The sequence below is a fragment of the Heterodontus francisci genome, chromosome 20, assembly GCF_036365525.1.
Source record: "Heterodontus francisci isolate sHetFra1 chromosome 20, sHetFra1.hap1, whole genome shotgun sequence".
NCBI classification, from domain to species: Eukaryota; Metazoa; Chordata; class Chondrichthyes; order Heterodontiformes; family Heterodontidae; genus Heterodontus; species Heterodontus francisci.
This window is the reverse complement of record NC_090390.1, coordinates 60,986,709-61,007,041: the sequence shown is the minus strand read 5'-3', so window position 1 is coordinate 61,007,041 and position 20,333 is coordinate 60,986,709. Positions and strand designations below refer to the sequence as shown.

At 44.1% G+C, this 20,333-nt stretch overlaps 1 protein-coding gene across 2 annotated transcripts in view; it reads left to right on the top strand.

The window, feature by feature from the left end:
* LOC137380678 (G protein-coupled receptor kinase 5-like) overlaps positions 1 to 20,333 on the top strand; it is a 281,511-nt gene that overhangs the window by 223,623 nt on the left and 37,555 nt on the right. For both annotated transcript variants that reach the window (XM_068052902.1, XM_068052900.1), the window contains 2 exons: positions 798 to 898; positions 17,283 to 17,375. In XM_068052902.1, the coding sequence (XP_067909003.1) occupies positions 798 to 898; positions 17,283 to 17,375 (194 nt within the window). The remainder of the gene's footprint in view (positions 1 to 797; positions 899 to 17,282; positions 17,376 to 20,333) is intronic.

Genomic DNA, 20,333 nt, shown 5'->3' with positions numbered 1-20,333 from the left:
CCAGAAAAATAAGTTTCTGTCTATCAGGTTTTATTGAGCGGAGTGTCCATGGTGGACACTCCCTCAGCAGAGTTAATGTCCAAATGATGACATAGGACCCCGATTTACATTTATTCACAGGCCACCAACTGAGTTAGGCAAGTGCCTTAATTCCCCAGAAAAAAGCAGGGTTAAAATAGTTGCAAGATAAGAAAAAGGTGGTAAACACCATTCTGATTTTAACTCCCATTCTGCCAGTTCCTACTAGAAGGAGGGAATTAAAATTGCACCATCTCTTCCTTTAACAGCAGTGATTCATTATCGGCAGCATGGACATCATTGGGAAAATGATTATACTTAATGGGGCCCATTACCAGCAGGTAAATCAAATGAAGAAATGGGCTATAAACTCATTACCCACTGTCAAATCCATCGTACTGTGCATTGTAAAAAAAAAAATTAATGAGGAGTAGTGTACTACTGATGTCAGTTGAAATCATGATTTGTTTTCACTGGTTTTTATCCCTGAATATAACTTCAAATATGCCAAAGCATTTTTTTCCTAAGTAATTGAGGAAGGACTGGCTGGATCTATGCAAATAATATTCCTGAATGTTTCTGGGACTTTGCCGTATGTAATTTATAATGTGCAAAGATGGTAAAAAGTAAAAGCCTAGTGTTTATTTTTAATGCCTAGCGTTCGTAAAAATTAATTTGCAGATTTTTGAGCATTCTGCTGCAGGTTTAGCAGAAGTCCAGTTGTGACTTACTTTTAAGTGCCTTTTTGATGATTAAGTTCAAATCCTATGTGTTTTCAGTCCCCAGGATATATACGAGAAGTCGGCGAAGATATTGTCCAGCAATGTAAAGAAAAACTTGAAATGAATGCGTGCAAAGAACTCTTCTGTAACTGTGTAAAGTAAGTGTAAAAACACAATTGATGGATTGCTTTATTTTTCGCCAGGGGGACTAAATTCTACTCTTCATTTAAATGAAGTATCAAGTTGCTGCAGTTGATTTCTCATTAGTTGAAACTTGATAATTATATTTCTCTTGCTATTTAGTTGTCACCTATTATTACCATAAAAATATATCCCTCCTTCTGTTTGACATCATCTGGAATGCTGCAGTGGGCTTCTTTAGTTATTCATTTTGCATAATGAATCCCACCCGGTACAAAACTATTAAAGAAGCCAAGTTAAAATAGCCACAATGTCAAGTATACTCACCAGTTATTACTTTTATCCTTGTTCTATAATCAGAGCAAACACAGCACTTTTGCCTTTCTTTAAATAAAATGAGAAAACTCTATCACCAGCTCTGTGTATAAAAGCATCTTTTTCTAATCTACATAGTGATATCATTGATAGTGCCTTAATCATTAGGATTTATTGTAGCTAGTCCATTTACTTAGCACCGTTAACATAGAAATATTTCAAAACATATCACAGAGAAGAAACAGACGCTGAGTAATAGAATGGTAAGGAGATGACCGAAAGCAGGGCCAAACAGATACCAGGGTTGGAAGGAAGGGCAGAATCTTCCCGGTTCTGCGGAGGTGGACCTGAAGGCAGGACTGGGAGGAAATTTTGATATGAGGGAATTGGGTCAGCGGTCCGACGTGTTCCCAGCTACAGGCGATCTTGCCCAGAGGTAGATCATCAGAGGGACTGTTTACCCGCCTGGCACTGGAAGGTAACCAATTTGAATAATTAAGTGCAGATTGTGGGCAGATTGGGAACATTTCCGGGAACTTCCTGGCAGACGACGACCCCCCTGAGGACCGGCAGGCGCCTGGAGGCAACTTGCTGACAGCTGGCTTGGGGGGCCCCCTTGAGGCCTCTTTCAGTTCCACCCCCCACCAGAGGAGCAGGGATCAGGGGGCCACAGCTGTGGCTGCAGGCCAACTCATGAACGGGCTTCCAGGGTGGTGACCTGGAACTGCGGCCACATTTTAATTAAAAAAGGTAAATACCTCGTCGGCACCATTGTGGTCCCCGTCCTGCAGCAGCACCCACCTCTGCCATCCTTCCAAGGCTGCAGCCACTCTGATTGGGCCTGCAGTCTCAGGAACCTGTCCGCTGTCGAGAAGGCTGCGCCATTGGGTGCGTTGCCAGCAAGTGCAGGGTCAGGACCCAGAAATGGTCCCTCCGTGTGATTGTTTTTAAAGGGCATCCACCCAAAGTTGCAAGAGACCCTTTAAGAAGAGAAGGAGTTAGGCAGAATAACAAAGGACTTAAGTGGCCGCAGATTGTGGCACCATTGGCGGAGCAGGGAGCAAGGGTGACTCGACAGGAGACAGCGATTAGCAGTCTGAGTGATGGAGAGAGTAGCGTTTTGAAATGTATCTGGGGATCAAATAGGGCACCAACATTCAGTTTTACTATAAGATAGATCACATGGGTTAATAATTTATCGCTGACGCCTTTTCACCAAAAACAATGATGGAAAGATTTAAGTTGTTGAAAAAACTAGGTTTTTCCTTTGTGTTTTCAATCAAGCAAAAAATTCAGCAAGAATTTTTAATGTCCAGTTTCCTTTTAGAAAGTTTATTTTGGCACAAAATTATACATTTGGCTCTAAATTGTGCAAATATATGATTGTAACAAGGCTAGCAGTCTGTTATAATAGTGGGCAATTCTGAAAAGTTTATTTTAAAATTTGTATGGTAGATTTATTTTGAAAATTTTAGCTACCAGTTTTCAGGCTCTTGTGTTTTTTGTGTCCTTTAGCAAATCAGTTGTTAATGATCATACATGAATAGTTTAAGGACAATTAATTTTGAGTATTATTATGACGTGTTTGCAAATGGTTAACCAGAATACATCATCTGTCCAGCACACTCTGTTAGAATGACCTGCTCAATTTATTATACAATATTTTGTGATTCACCACATCCCACTATGTATATGAACAAACACACCACCAAGCAGCCACTACCCAATGCACAAACAAATTAGATATACTAAAATTCTTGTATTATCTTTGTGAATAGATTTCCTGCTGGACGGGTAACATGGAATGCAGCTTGCAGAAGGCACTTATATTCTTCCAAATCCTAATTTTTTTTCACTATTTCACAAAAATATATTATCTGTATTCCTTTTATTTTTCTCATCACAAGTGTCTACTAATTCTGTGAAGTATTTAGAAATGTTTCCGCCCATTCAAAAGTGAAAAACTCCAGACATAGTCTTTGTGATAGTTCAGTTGCTCTGGTTATAAGTTTTTTTTTCTTTCCTGATTTTTCATCCTCCATTTTCTGAGGATGGTAACTGGGGTGCAGTTCCATGGCTGGCAGCATTTCTCATGTTGCTTTCCTGGTTCCCATTCATCATGTGGATGATCCGTCTCGGCCTCCTCCTGAGGTCCCCTGGATCACAGATGCTAGTTTTCAGCCAATTCAATTCACTCCATGTAATATCAAGAAATGGCTGAAGGCACTGGATACAGCAAAGGCTATGGGTCCCGACAACATCCCAGCTGTAATACTGAAGACCTGTGCTCCAGAACTAGCCATGCCCATAGCCAAGCTGTTCAAGTACAGCTACAACATGGCATCTACCCGACAATGTGGAACGTTGCCCAGGTATTTCCTGTCCACAAAAAGCAGGACAAATCCAATCCAGCCAATTACCGCCCCATCACTCAACTCTCAATCATGAGCAAAGTGATGGATGGTGTTGTTGACGGTTATAACAAGCGGCACTAGCTCAGCAATAACTTGTTCACCAATGTTCAGTTTGGGTTCCACCAGGGGCACTCAGCTCCAGAACACATTACAGCCTTGGTCCAAACAGAATCCCTGAGGTGAGAGTGACTGCCCTGAACAACAAGGCAGAATTTGACCAAGAATGTCATCAAGAAGCGTTAGTGTTTTTTAAAATCTGTTTCTGGGATGTGAGTGTCGCTGGCTAGGCCAGCATTTGGTGCCCATCCCTAATTGCCCTGAGAAGGTGGTGGTGAGCCACCTTCTTGAACCACTGCAGTCCACCTGGTGCAGGTAACACACAGTGCTGTTAGGAAGGGAGTTCCAGGATTTTGACGCAGTGACAGTGAAGGAACGGATATATAGTTCCAAGTCAGGATGGTGTGCGGTTTGGAGGGGAACTTTCAGGTGCTGGTGTTTCCATGCATCTGCTGTCCTTGTCCTTCTAGTTGGTAGAGGTCACTGGTTTAGAAGGTGCTGTCGAAGGAGCTGTTGAAGGAGCCTTGGCAAGTTGCTGCAGTGCATCTTGTATATGGTAAAGACAGCTGCCACTGTGCATCAGTGGTGGAGGGAGTGAATGTTGATGGTGGTGGATGCAGTGCTCATCAAGCAGGCTGCTTTGTCCTGGATGGTGTCGAGCTTCCTGAGTGTTTTTGGAGTTGCATCCATCCAGGCAAGTGGAGAGTATTCCATCACACTCCTGATTTGTGCCTTGTAGATGGACAGGCATTGGGGAGACAGGGGGTGAGTTACTCATCGCAGAATTCCTAGCCTCTGACCTGCTCTTGTTGCCGCAGTATTTATATGGCTGATCCAGTTCCATTTCTGGTCAATGGTAACTCCCAGGATGTTGATAGTGGGGGTTTCAGCAATGGTAATGGCACTGAATATCAAGGGGAGATGGTTAAATTCTCTCTTGTTGGAGATGGTCATTGCCTGGCATTTATGTGGCACAAATGTCACTTGCCACTTATTAGTCCAAGCCTGAATGTTGTGCAGATCTTGCTGCATGTGGGTCGTAGAGGTAGAAGCCCTCACCACATTTTTAAAAATCACTTGGTTATGCATTTGAGATACTGTAACCTACAGAACTACAGGCCAAGAGCTGGAAGGTGGGATTAGATTGGATATCTCTTTTTTGGCTGGCATGGACATAATGGGCCAAATGTTCTCCTTCTGTACCATAAATATTTCTATGTTTCTATGAGAGGTGTGATTAGAAATGCTCGAAGGTTGTGTGAAAGACTTGTCACAGCAGAAAGGGTTGCAGACATGTAGCTGCTTAACTTATATAATTTCTGGGAGTGGTCCCATTCAGGGTTACAGGATTCTCTCCATGTTCTTGTCAGGGTGTCACTGTGCCTGGAAGCGAACGTTGCCAGAACCTGTATAAATGAAGACATGCTAGACAGGATATCAGGCAGAGTGGATTTATTAACACTCAACAGGGCAGGTGATTTGTTATCGCTATAAGAAAATTGTATCTGTTATTGTTCCAAGGTTTTTTTAGTGCAAACTTAGTGGACTTGGATAACAAATGGCATTACTTTCAGAAATTTATAGGCTGTCAGACAACCCAAAATCACTTCCTGGCACAGCCCAGGTACCCACTATCTACAAGGTGATTTATCTCCTGAGTCATAGTTAAAATTCCAAGTTAGTGTTAAAAGGGAGCTAAGCATTAAAAATTGGCAAAGGTATAAATTATAATGTTTCAAATATTTCCTTTCGTTCTAGTCCTTTAAAAGCAGTACTTCACATTTCCACTTACCATCATTTCTATTTATGATGGACTTCAAATAATGGCTATTACTCATGTCATAGGGAAATGAACAACTTTTGCCTGCAGGTTTCATACCAGTCCATAGCTAATCGCTCTCCCATGATAAAATGTATATAGAATACATATTTAGAAGCGTCACTACAGAAAAAGAAACATACTTTTAGGGTTTGAGAACCATGCTATGCGGATACAATGTTAAATTATTTATGATTAAAGAAAAAGCACTATCTATATTGCTGAACACTCTTGTACCTGACCACTTGACCCGGGTTCTCCCCAGGAATGTGACTTAGTTTTGAATTGTTTTCCCTGTGTTGGATGATTTTAATGGTTGCAAATTGGAATTAGGAAAGGTTTGTTTCACTTGAGAAAATAGCATAAAAGCAAAACCATTGATTTAATGTAGTGATTTTTTTGTGAGGTTATGAAGAAACCATTGTACGTCATAGGAAAGTTTCTGTTGGTGCGTCTGCTTTATCGCTGCAATAGACTACAGTTAATTCCTTGGAGAAGACAATGGTGTAACTGTTTAGCGACAGACACTGGTGATTGTAAGGGAGAAGTGAATCTACAGAAGAATGCAGAGAGGATTTATGACCTAGCAAACTATTTACATGTGATTCTTGCAAAACATTGTCTACATATAACTCAGTTTAAGCAAGACAGGTAGTGCGTTAGAAATAAAGCGTAGAGTTGGACCAAAAATGTGCAGTGTTTACTCAGTGATGCATGTTTATATTGGAGGGTATATCGAATTAGGTTGGGTTTGCCATTTTGACAGTGAAAAGGTTTGAACTGGTATGATAGGATCTGAATAGACAGTGGAAATTAAGGCAACAGGCTGCAAGGAAAGAGCAAAACATCTAGTTCAATTTCCAGCAGAGGGCTCAGTGCGCTGGAAATACCTGATTACCAATACTGCCCGACTGATTGGAATCCTGGCACAAAGACAAAGGCTGTTGAGAAGAAATGTAGAATGCTTACTGATGCACCATCTTAGACATGTCATAAGTAATTTATATTCTGTTTCTGATTAGAACATTAATTTCAATTCCCTTGTCTCACTTTCAGGATGTGAGGAGTTGAAATGATAAAAAAACAGATATCATAATCTGCCCCGAGATGTCGATGACATGCTTTCTAAATATATTGGGCTGAATTTTACTGGCTCCTTGATGCCGTGGGTCACGGCGCAGGGGCCGGTAAAATTCTGTGGGGAGAGGCCCGCTTCGACCCGCGACGTCAAGAAGGGCCCGCTGCAAATTACCAGTGGCGGGGGAGGGGGGGCACTCGTTGCAGCCCCCCTGCCGCTCGACGGCGGCACCCCAATTACCATATTCAAAATGGTGCTTATCTCTGCAGATTATGCAGCCCGCCCGCCGCCTCTCGATGCACACTTCCGGATTTTTTGTTAAACGGGCGGCCGTCATGTGCCTTCCCGTTCACAATCACAAAACCCGGCGGGTCAGCAGAGGCAGAAAGTTCCACTACGGAAGATAAGTTCTGATATTCAGGGGTCTCACTCTGCATACTGGAAGGGAAGAGGGAGGGGGGATTACAGGGGTCTCACTCTGCATACTGGAAGGGAGGAGGGGGGGTGGATTACAAGGGTTTCATTCTTCCTACTGGAATTCCGCCCTCTGTAATGGTTGTCAGCTTTGTGCCATTGAGAGGCAGTGACCCATCTCTCTGCCCTGCTGAATGATGACCTACAGCCCAGGGGCTTCGGGGAACATCTTATGCCTGTGGCCCTCAAAGTGACAGCGGCTCTCAGTTTTTACACCTCTGCATCATTTCAGGGGCCCACCGGAGACCTTTGTGGAGTCGACAGTCAGCAGTGCACCGCTGCATCAGGGAGGTCACCGATGCCCTGTTCCAGAGGGCTGATGACTATATCCGCTCACGACGGATCCTGAAAGCCAAGCCCAGAGAGCCACCGGTTTTGGCTCCATTGCGGGATTCCCACAGGTGCAAGGGGTCATAGATTGCAGCCATGTGGCCATCAAGGCTCCCACCGGCTGACCAGCTGAATACATAAACTGTAAGGGCTTCCACTCAATCAATGTGCAGCTCATATGTGATCACTGGAAATGCTTCATGCAAATCTGTGCCCGTTTTCTAGGCAGCTGCCATGATGCCTTCATCCTGCACCAGTCCCAGCTGCCGTTGCTGTTCATTGAAATGGCTCAGATGGAGTGGTGGCTTCTTGGAGACAAGGTCTACCCCTTGCAGACATGGCTCCTGACACCGGTGAGACACCCCAGCACTGCTGCAGAAGAGCGATACAATGCCAGCCACGAGCTACAAGAGCTACCATTGAGCAGGCGATCGGCAAGCTGAAAATGCAATTCCACTGCCTGGATAGATCGGGTGATCCCCAGCAGTACCAGCCGGAAAGGGTAGCTCGACTCATTGTTGTCTGTTGTGCTCTGCACAACTACACACTCAATGTGGGGAGGCCTTGCAGGATAAGGAGAGACATGAGCAGGACTCATCCTCGGACGATGAGGACACTGAGGACATACAGCAGGGAAGGCACATGGGAGGACAGAGAGCATCCAGGTGCTGCATGCAGAGTGAGCTAGGGATGCTTGGCAGCACCTTCTTGTTCAATGGTTCTCCACGCCATAGGAACCACCGTGGGCTCTGCACGCCACACAGTGCCCTCGTTCACATGTTGCGCAGTCCGCATCTGCCACGTCTTTGCATTCACCATTACTGGCAGCAGAATACTGAACCATTGTCCATATTTCTGCATCCATGGAGACACACATAAGTGATACTGGCATGGCAATGATGTTATTCCATACATTGGCAGTTCTGAAAGGCCAATGATGTAATAGGAGGAGCCACGGTCAGTACATGCTGTCACACTTGATTCACACAGTAAAGGCAATGCACATGTTAGTGAAGACGATTTTGTTTTCAGCCTTTTTACATTGTTGTGTCACCCATGAAGACCCATTTGTGTCGCAATGCTTTTTGGAAATGCTTGCGGATTCTCCTACGCGGTGCCACTTCTGCTCTAGCAGCCTGACTGTAGGAAGGCTGCTGATCTGATTGCCCTTTGGCTGTGGATGACTTTGGTGGTCGTACCCTGTGCGCACGAGGCCTCGAGGGCCCCGGCTGGCTGGGAGAGTGATCGTTCATCCCCTTTCGGCAGTGGACCCTTTGACACGGATGGCTCCACGGCTACTCACCTCCTCTGCCATGTCAAGCCACACTGTTCAGGCGGGAGAGCCTCTTCTGACCATCGCTGGTGAAAAGGACCTCCCGCTTTGGCCGCACCGAGTGAGCAGGGAGGCTTTGCTACACTGTGGGGCCACCCTAGAGCACCTCTCTGCCATCCTCGGCTTTTGGTGCGGTCCTTTAAATGCAAAGGTGACTCCACCATGTAACTGCTCTAACTTCTGGCTGCAAGGTTTGTCTTGCACATGTTTGATAACCAATGCAGGACTAGTGAGGAAATCTGTACTGTTGTCATGGTTTTTCAACTGTTACACAACGATACATGTTCACGAACACTTTGCTTCTGCAGCTGCTGATCATAGTTATTGGTGTAATATTTCTAGCTGGCCATGCAGCTAGAATATGAACATATTTTCCTGTTTTCTTACAAAGATTATTTAATTTCAGTTACATGACTTTTCACACAACAGGGAGCAGAGAAATGAATACAGATTCCAAATGCATATTAGTCTGCGACTTTTCACAGTCAGATGATTAGAATTAGATTAGATGTAAATATTATTCAATTATGATTTCATTTCTGTTGTGTTTTTGCCTTTTATGGTACATTTAAGTCTTACGTCCTGGAATGTGCGAAATTAAGATTATTCACCCAGGTGTGGCACGCCTACAAGAAGGAATGTTACACTTGAGTGGAAGAAGAGGATCGAAACTTCACAGGACAATGGGACACAGTAGGGTAAGCATGTAAGTATGTGGAAAGTGCTGGGGTAACTCAGCAGGTCAGGCAGCATTTGTGGAGAGAGAAGCAGAGTTAACTTTCAGGTCTGTGAACTTGGACAAGTTAACTCTGCTTTTCTCTCCACAGATGCTACCTGACCTGCTGGATTTCTGCAGCACTTTCTGCTTTGCTGCCAGATTGACAGCAGCCCCACTCTTCAGCAGTCAGGTAACTATTCTTTGACTGCTGTCAGGAAGCAGGTGTTGGAGTGCTTTAAATAGGGCCCCAGCACCTGCTACAGAGCTGTCAAAGGGTTCCTCACTGTGCTGGATGTACCACCTGTCCCCACATAATATGGGGGACCAGCTCGGCGCAGTGATGCTAATGAGCCTCCGCGTGTAGTATTGCTGCGGAGCACGTGCCCAAATAATATTCAGCCCATTATGTCCTGTAATTCCAAGGAAAATTTCTACTTATCTGTATCTTTTCTGAGGGATTTTGCATGCGACTGAAACGTGTCGCTACGCGTAAATTTCTTCAAACGTTTGCGCCGCTTCCAGAGTACATCAGCCCAAATCGTGTGCTGCTTGTTTACATAGCCCTGACCCCCAGTTTAATGACTTTCTGAGTTTCCGCAAGTAATGAATTGGCTTAGATTTCCCCCTAAACATTTAGGTGCAGTCATCAGATATCAACGGAGCGGAGATTTTTGCAGTTTGATAGTAGTCATTTTCTTTTAGATTTTTTGAATTTGTCTTGATGCTTCACCAAAGTTCTGTTAATGTCTGTGCATCTCACTTTTCTTGAATCCGGCAGTACTACACCCCCACCCCCACTCCCCGCCATTCAGAAGGACTAAGCTGAAATGGCCGTCCCAATAATTATACCCTGGTTCTGCATATAATAACAGAGGAATAACAGAACCAAGACAATCTGAGAATGAGGCACCGGGCCGAATTTTACCAACCCTCCGATGTCGGGGGTCGTGGCGGAGGGGCCTGGAAAATACTTCCGAGAGAGGCCTGCCACGCCCTATTTTACCTGCGGCAGCGAGGCCTGAGGGTGCCCCCCACACCCCGGCTCACCGACGGCAACGTTATTTAAATATTCAAGTAAATGTTAGTGAATGAATATTAATTTACCTTTTCACGACGGCTGTCCCACGCTGATATTCTGGCCAGTGGCAGGAAGTCCGCGCCTTCGGATCTCTGTTCGGAAAACCAAGACGGAACACTGGTGGGGAGGGGGGAGGATGGAAGTTTTCAGGGCGGGAGGTGGGGGGAGCAGAGAAAACTCTTAATATTGGTTGAGGATATGATGGGAAGGGGTTAAAGGGCAAAGGTTCGGGAGAGAAAGTTCAGGTTGGGAAGAAAGGTTTTTTTTGCGGGGAGATAAATAAATTATGTAGTCATTGTGGGGGTGGAAGAGGGGCTTCAATCTTTCATCGAAGTTTTATATGTCACTTTCACATTTCTCTTTAAAAATTGAAATGAATTGTAAGGGCATGAAGCCCTTTAAAAATGGTGCCTGCATGGTAGCACCGAACGCCATTGCCGGTGACAGAGCGCCCTCCCCCTCTATGTCATCGGGGGCGGGCGGTCCATCCCCTCCATGTTACTGAGCCCCCGTGCACATCTCATGCCTCTTTTGAAGCTCGCCGCCAAGAACGGCAGCGAGCCGGAGAAATCTCGGCCACCATGTCTGAAGACAGCAGGCCACTTACTGGGTGGCACTGCACTTTTTTATTCGTTCTGTAAATGTGAGTATCGCTGGGGAAGCCGGCATTTATTGCCAATCCCTAGTTGCCCTTGTGAAGGTGCTAGTGAGCCATCTTCTTGAACTGCTGCAGTCTGTGTGGTGACGTTGCTTCTACAGTGCTGTTAGGTGGGGAGTTCCAGGATCTTGACCCAGCAACAATGAAGAATGACAATACATGCCCAACACAGGCTGGTGCATGGCTTTGAGTGGAACTTGCAGGGTGGTGGTGTTCCCATCAACCTGCTGCCCTTCCCCTTCTAGAGGTTTAGGGGATGCTGCCAATGAGGACTTGCCAAGTTGCTGCAGTGCATCCTGTAGATAGTACCCATCACAGCCTCGGTGTGCCTGTGGTGAAGGGAGTGGATGCTTAACTGGTGGATCAGGTGCCAATCAGATGGGCTTCTTTGTACTGGATGGTTTCAAACCTCTTAGTGTTGTTAGAGCTACATTCATCCAGGCAAGTGGAGAGTATTCCATCACATCTTGACTTGCGCCTTATACATTGTAGGGAGGCTTTGGGGAGTCGGGAGGTGAGTTGTAGCCTCTGATATGCTTTAATGGCCACAGCATTTATGTCCAGTTCAGTTTCTGGTCAATGGTGACCCCCCAGGATGTTGATGGTGAGGTTCTTGAGGTGGGAATGCCATTGAATGTCTAAGGGAGGTAGTTATGTTCTCTCAAGTCAGAAATGGTCATTGCTTCATATTTGTATGGCACAAATGTTACTTTTCAGGTGGTTTATAATGGCTTTTAAATGGTGGCATAGCCAATTGCATTCTGAAGGAAACATTGATAGGTTTCTGTCAGCAAGATCCGTGCAGAAACCGATGTAGATTTTGTTGTATATTCTGCTTAAGTGCGATCCAGGGAACTTTGGACCATTATATTTGCAAATTCTATGGATGTCATCTAGTGGCAGATCCCCAAACACTGCACCTATTTTATTATATTGACAGGCAGCTCAAGTCTTTCCTGTAATATTTAAGTAGAATGTTGATCATTTACTAGATGGTTGGATGTAATTAGATCCAGCACTGCTAGAACATGCTAATGTCAAAGTAAACAAATGAGTGGAATACAGTAGAGATGTAAGTAAACCAATTTTTTTACCTGGGATCAGTAGTCGTTCTTCTGGTACTAGTATGTGTCAAATTCACGTTTGACAATTCATCTGCAGCTGATGGTGTCCTGTAGATGTGACATTTTAAATGTTATTGTAAGTTAAGGTAACTCTAATTGGAACTTAAGGTGCAAGAAACATGCTTGGGTTTGAAGGTTTGTGAACACTTGTCTTTTTCAAAGTACTTTGAAGTAGCAGTTAATTATGATGGAGATGTGCAGCTGCTATCTGCAATTATTTTAAGGTTGAGTCAGCATGTGGTTGAGGAAACACTGTAATATGAGTAAAATAAGCAGTGTCTCTCTTCCAAGTGTAAATTAGCAACAACTGTAAACATTTAGTTATGAAGTACAGAAACAGTTGAACCTTTTGTCTTCATAGGGGAGTACAGTAACGCACAACAAATTGTATTTTCCTTCATTTGAAGACCTAGTGTCTTATTTTTCAGAACACTTGTCACAGCTATGTAAGAGCAAAACAGCTCTTGCCAGTTTCTGAATCGTGAGGTACCTTTAAAAAGTTTTCTTTCTGATAGTTGTAGAGGGTGACGCAGGGCAGTGAAGGAAATTGGAGGCAAATACATGGGAATTAGCATTTACATTCAAAAGCTGCTAGTTACCAAAGCAGTTGTCTTGATTTACCTCAATAGTAGTTACATGACATTCTGAACTATATGTATGTCAGCAGAACTCTGTAAATAAGTTACAACCTTCCACTTCTGGTACCACCTATAAGTTTGTGTAAATGGCTTAAAGGCTCATTAAATTGAATAATGGTAGTGGTTGTTCTGAGCTTAAATGTAATAAAAACTGAAAGGCTTATATGAGCTCGTCAGTGCGCAATAAATGTGGCACGTGGTTCGCAAGTAATAGAATGAGATTCTGTAACAATTCTGAAACAGAATTATAAGGGAATTGAGAATCTGTTGTATACTGTAGCATGAATATGTACTGTTGAGCTATTACAGCAGAGAGCACTCTGAATTGGTTATGACATTCATTGCTGGGAGAGTTCTGTTATTATTAAATCAGAATTTCTATACAATTTTCTTTTGCCAAAATCAAATTATCAGACATTGGAAAGATCTGTTACGGACCAAAATTGACACTAAATATTCCAAAAGACAGCCAAAGAAATTCACAGTCATTTGCAGGAACTTAGTCCTGTTCCTCCCAAATTAATGCTTTTGTCATATCCACTTTGTGTTGCCCAGAAAGATGATATAGCAAATAGCTAGAACCACTCACATATGCTCAGAAAAAAACATCAGTGCCTCCTAAAGGCAGAGAAATACAATTGCCTAGAAATAAAACTATCAACCCAAATTAATTTTAAAAACCCTTAAAATAGGAATTTTGAGACTATTTATCTTGGTGCACAGGGCAAAGGCAGATTAAAGCTGAACTATGGATTTATGTTAGTGAATTGAGAACTTAATGGGCTGAAGTTAGTCGTGAAGTTAGGGCTTCGGCCACCAGGGCAAAACTGCGAGGGGAACCCTGCCTTGGCCTGTCGGAGGTCCCCCGGCGTGATTCAACGGCGCTCACGCAATTAACGGCTTGGCACCGGGAACCCCTTTCCTTTAAGGATGGGGATCTCGCCTTCAACAGCTGCTGGCCAATCAGAGGGCTGGCAGCTCGGTAGTATCGGCAGCACCACTGGGAGCGGTGACCACCGCCAGTACTGCACCAGGCCTGTCGCTGGCGCCCAGGACCAGAGGTGAGTGAGGTGGGGTGGCTGGGGCCAGTCCGGCAGGCCCCTGTGAAGAGGTTGAGGGTGGGAGTGGTCTTTGAAGGTTGTCTTTGAGGGCAAAGTGGGGGGCTTACCGGAGGGGTGGTCTTTGCTATTGGGGGCCACAGCTAGCCCACAGAGAAGGCCCCTCCTCCACAATCCCACAGGGAGGCCGCCTAGTTTTACTAAGCGACCTCCCTGTGTGACGGAGATCCCTCCTCCTGCTGGTTTAATTCCAGCGGCAGCTGGAAAAGGCCCTTAAGTGGCTAGTGATTGGCCACTTACGGGCCTCAATTGGCATCCGGGCGGGAAGGCCATCTTCAGCATTTCCCTCTCCCACTTAATTATTGTGTGACAGGATGGTGACGGGAATTCTGCCCCCCCCCCCACCTTCCTTCGCAATTGTATGGGCCCCCCCTGCCTCCTGGCCCATCACCAGGGGCCCATTACATTCTGTCCATTATTCCTGGCAACAAGGTATTTGGAAAATAGGGAAGGAAGATAGGGAGGGGTGACCGTATTTATTAATTAAACTATTATAACACAGGAGAGGGATGATGTATTTGTAGGGCCAAAGTCAGACTTTATTTGGTTAGAATTAAGGGTCAGTAGAGGAGCTATTGCACTACTGGGTCTGTACAATAGGCCAACAAATAATGGGAAGGAAATTGAGTAACACTTTTGCAGACAAATTCCAGAAAGATGCAAGAACTATCGAGTTATGATAATGGGGGACTTCAATTATCCTAATATAGATTGGGATAGTAATAGCAAAATGGCAAAGAGAAGGAGGAATTCCTGAAATGTGTAGAAGAGAACTTTCTTGCAGCCCAACAAGTAAGGAAGGAGTGCTGGATCAAGTTCTGGAGAATTAAGTGGGGCAAGTTGAGCATGTTTGGGGAACAGTGATCATAATATCATCGGGTTTAGAATAGTTATGGAAAAGGACAAGGTACAATCCAGCATACAAATGCATAATTGGAAGAGGACTAAGTTGAAAAGGGATCTGGTCCAGATGGATTGGAATCAAAAATTATTAGGCAAAACAGTAATTGAGCAATGGAGCTTCCGAAGAGGAGATGGTTCAGGTACAGAGGAGAAACAAAAGTAAGGGAATCCAAAGTGACAGCTCCCTGGATGCCTAAAGATATGCAGATTGAAAAGAGACAGAAAAAGGTGGCTTTTGACAATTGTGAAGTTCATAATAAATAGAGAACCAAGTTGAATATAGAAAGTACAGAGGAGATATATATATATAAATCAGAGGCAAAAAGAGAGTGTGAAAATAGATTAGTGCTTAACATAAAAGGAAGTCTTTTATAAATACATAAATAGTAAAAGGATAGCCAAAGGAAGGGTGGGGCTGAGTCAGAATCAAAAAGGGAATCTTCTTGTGGAGGCAGAGGGCATGGCTGAGGTACTAAAGGAGCACTTTGCATCTGTCTTCATGAGAGAAGAGGATGCTGCCAAGTAAGCAGTAAAGGAGAATGCAGTAGTGATATTGGATAGGATAAAAATACATAAAGAGGTGTGTTTAAAAGGTTGGGAGTCCTGAAGGTAGAAATGTCATCTGGACTGGATGGGTTATACCCTAAATTATTGAGAGAAGTAAGCGTAGAAATTGTGGAGACTCTGACTGCAATCTTCCAGACCCCCTTGGATACGGGGGTAGTGCCAGAGTACTAGAGGATAGTAAATGTAACACCCCTGTTTATAAAAAGGGAGAGGGATAAACACAGCAAATACAGGTCAGAGCCCAATGTTGATGGTGGGAAAATCGTAAAGTCAATAATCCAGAACAAAATTATTTGGCATTTGAAAAAGTATGGGCTAATAAACGAAAGTCAGCACAAATTTGTTAAAGGCAGATTGTGTTTGACCAACTTGATTGAGTCTTTTGATGAAGTATCAGATAGGGTTGATGGTTGATGTATATATGGACTTTCAAAAGGCGTTTGACAAACACCACATAATAGACTTGCTAAACAAAATTAAAGCCAATGTGATTAAAGGGACAGAAAGCAGAGAGTAGTGGTGAATAGTTGTTTTTCGGACTGGAGGGAAGTTTGCAGTGGTGTTCCCCAGGGGTCAGTATTAGGACAACTGCTCTTTTTGGCATATATTAACGACCTGCACTTGAGTGTTCAACATTTCAAAGTTTGCAGATGATACAAAACTCAGAAATGAAGTAAACATTGAGGTGGAGAGTAACAAACTTCAGAAGGACATAGACAGACTGGTGAAATGGGCAAATGCATGGCAGATGAAATTTAATACAGAGAAATGTTAAGTGATACATTTTGGTAGGAAGAATGAGGAGTGGCAATATGAACTAAATGGTACAATATCAAAAGGCATGCAGGAACAGAGAGACCTGGGAATGTGTGCACACAAATCTATGAAGGGGCGAGGACAAGTTGAGAAAACTCTTAAAAAGCAGATGGTATCCTTGACTTTATTAAAAGAGGAATAGAGTACAAAAGCAAAGAAGTTATGCTAAACCTTTACGAAACACTGGTTAGGCCTCAGCTGGAATACTGTGTTCAATTTTGCTGTACACTTTAGGAAGAATGTCAAGGCCATGGAGAGGGTGGGGAGAGATTTAGTAGAATGGTACCAAGGAGCTAGAAAGTGGGATTAGGCTGGATAATTCATTTTCAGCTGGCACAGACACTACATGATGGGCCATAAATTTCTGTGAGGAACCTATGTGGAGAGACATGAGAAGCAGGGGTTCTTCTCCTTCAGGAAGAGAAGATTGAGAGGAGACTTGATAGAGGTGTTTAAAAATCACAAATGATTTTCATAGAGTAAATAAGGTGGAACTGCCTCCAGTGGCTGAAGAGTCAGTAACCAAAGGTCACAAATTTGTGAATGGCAAAAGAACCAGAGGTGACATGAGGAAATAATTGTTCAAATAATGAGTTGCTGTGATCTGGAATGCGCTGCCTGAAAGAGTGGTGGAAGAAGATTCAACAGTAGTTTTCAAAAGGGCATTGGATAAATAGTTGAAGGGAAAAAATTTACAGGTCTATGGGGGCAAGAGCAGAAGAGTGGGAATAATTGGATAGCTCTAACAAAGAGCTGGCACAGGCATGATGGGCTGAATGGCCTCCTGTGTGGTGTTGTTCTCTGATTCTATGGAAATGATTCTGCAGAAGAGTGCTGTAATACCTGATGTAATGTGCTGTTGGGTTCTTTGTTGTGAATGCTGCAAGATTGCTGTTCCTGTAAGTTCTCACGAAGTAGCATTCATTTCCCTTGTTTTTATTATTATAATGTTCTACAACAGGTCAGTGCACGATTATCTCAGCGGACGGCCATTTAATGAATACCGGGAAAGCATGTACTTTGATCGCTTTCTCCAATGGAAGTGGCTGGAAAGGTAAGGCTCACAGACAAACAGGCTTGTATCTTTAAAACATGGGGAAGCTACTGAACGCTCATAAGAATTTAAGATCCGGAATTACAGACTGGCGCTACACTGAAAAAGATTTATTTTACTTGCCAATAATTAAACTTGGTATTGAGAAGTTATAGTTAGATTTTCACCAAGTATTGAAATATGTGTGCTGCCAGTTATCAATGTAATCCTTTTAAGCACTATAATCATGCAAAAGTCTCATTTTTGATGCCCACTTTTTTCAAATAATTTTATGCTCTTTACCCCTTGCCCCCCTAGGCTGTGTATAATTTTTCACCCAAGAGACAAGCAGCCGTTAGGTCTCTGCCAGTAGTGCTGTGCAGCTGATGATTAGAATGCCGGAAAGAATTTTGCTCTTTTGAGTTTCCCTCCCTCCAAATGGTGATGTGTTTGGCTTTTGACTTCAACCCAACCATCCTCCTACATTATTGAGCTTTACCAGTTCACCCTGTATTATTTGTGATCAGCTGGAGACCTTGCATATTGTATAGCTCCTCCTTATTCACACACAGTGAATTACTTTGGAGTATTGTGACTGCTATATAAGCAAATGAAGGATTGTCACCAATGCAGTGGAAGAACAATCAGAGCCAGTGCTAAAACTTGTAAACATCACAGTTCAACATCAAACCAAATGCCAAGTGATAACTTTGACAGTGTATATACTAAAGCCAGATGAACTAAACTGCTATACCCCAGTACTTAAGGGAAAAATGTAAGTTACTAAATTGTCATATAATCCTAAATGTTATAAAGGGAAATAACTGCACTTATTGATGCGACACAATCAAACTGTGCTTTCTGCTTAAAATTGCGGGTTAGAGGCAGCTTGCATGCAGGAGTTTTGTCTAGAACCCTTGGTGGGATTTGATTTGTTTCTACTTCGGTATTGTTATAAATGGAACTGATGGAGTGTGGGTAGGATTGGCCTGAATTTTAGCCTGGAGGTGAGTTCTGTGCACGGGGTGTGTGGTGGGTATGGGGAAGTGCTATTACTGTTATGAGGTCAGGAAACTCGGAAGAACGGGTTTCTCAAACGTCCTGTAGAATTTAACTGCAGGGCTCCTTTAAGTGGGTCCCCACCCACAGGCAACCTGATTGACAGGCTGGAGGTCTTTCAGGTGGGAAGCCTACGAGAGTAAGTAGGTATATTGGGCGAGTGAGACAGATTGTGGGGTGGGACGGGGGTCCCAGTTGCAGGGGGAGAATCCAATGGTGGTTGGGGGAGTCCTGATTGTAAGGGAGAGTTCCATGGTTGTCCGCGGAGTGGGGGGGTGATTCTGATCACAGTGAGATGGGTGAGTGGGGGTCTGATGCTGGTCAGGGCAAAGAAACAGACTGCTCCCTTGGAGGAGAGGTTTACTGAGTAGACTTCTCCCAGTTTCTCCGTCTCCGACGCATCTGCTCTGATGATGCTACCTTCCATGACAGCGCTTCTGATATGTCTTCCTTTTTCCTCTGCCGAGGATTCCCCCCCACTGTGGTTGACAGGGCCCACAACCGTGTCCGGTCCATTTCCCGCACCTCTACTCTCACCCCTTCCCCTCCCTCCCAGAACCGTGACAGGGTTCCCCTTGTCCTCACTTTCCACCTCATCAGCCTCCATATCCAAAGGATCATCCTCCGCCATTTCCACCACCTCCAGCGTGATGCCACTACCAAACGCATCTTCCCCTCCCTTCCCCTGTAAGCATTCTGAAGGGATCGTTCCCTCCGTGACACCCTTGTCCACGCTTCCATTACCCCCACCACCTCGTCCCCTTCCCATGGCACCTTCCCCTGCAATCGCAGGAGGTGTAATACCTGCCCATTTACCTCCTCTCTCCTCACTATCCCAGGCCCCAAACACTCCTTTCAGGTGAAGAAGCAATTTACTTGTACTTCTTTCAATGTAATATACTGTATTCGCTGCTCACAGTGTGGTCTCCTCTACATTGGGTAGACCAAACGCAGACTGGGTGACCACTTGGCGGAACACCTCTGCTCAATCTGAAGGCATGACCCCGAGCTTCCGGTTGCTTGCCATTTCAACACTCCCCCCCCCTTCCTCTCATGCTCACATCTCTGTCCTAGGATTGCTGCAGTGTTCCAGTGAACATCAACGCAAGCTCGAGGAACAGCATCTCATCTACCGATTAGGCACACTACAGCCTGCCGGACTGAACATTGAGTTCAATAATTTCAGAGCATGACAGCCCCCCATTTTACTTTCATTTTTAGTTATTTTTTATTTTTTATATTTTTTTTGTTTTATTTTATTTAATCTTAGTTTCTTCAGTTTGCTTACCCACTGTTTTTTTTCATGTTTGTACTTGCGGCTATTCATGTTTTCAGTCCATTAACACCCTTTCGGTACTAATGCTTTGTCTTTCAGCACACTATTAACATATTGTTTGCCTTTGCTCCACAACCTTCTAGTCAGCTATTCTGTGACCTTGTCCTATCAACACCTTCTCTTTTGTTATCTCTTGCCCCACCCCCGCTTTACTTGCTTAAAACCTTTCACATTTCTAATATTTGCCAGTTCTGAAGAAGGGTCACTGACCTGAAACGTTAACTCTGCTTCTCTTTCCACAGTTGCTGTCAGACCTGCTGAGTATTTCCAGCATTTCTTGTTTTTATTTACTGAGTAGCTTGTTGGGCCTGAACGTAACACTCCTGCTCTTCTTGGCCAACAAGCAGTGCTGCAAAGGCACCTATCCCATGAATTCAGCCCTCCTTGTCACTTTTAAGCTGCCCTGTTTCCCTAAGCTTGGGAAACACATCTCCCTGTTGTTAAAAATAGAATGACTGTTAAAATGAAAGCAGGCAAATACTTAAAAGACCAACGCGCTTATCAGAAGTGGCAGGTCCGGCTCCTTTCCCAGATTTTTTGCTTTATTAAACTCTGACATGACCTCAACCCCACCTGCTTTTGGG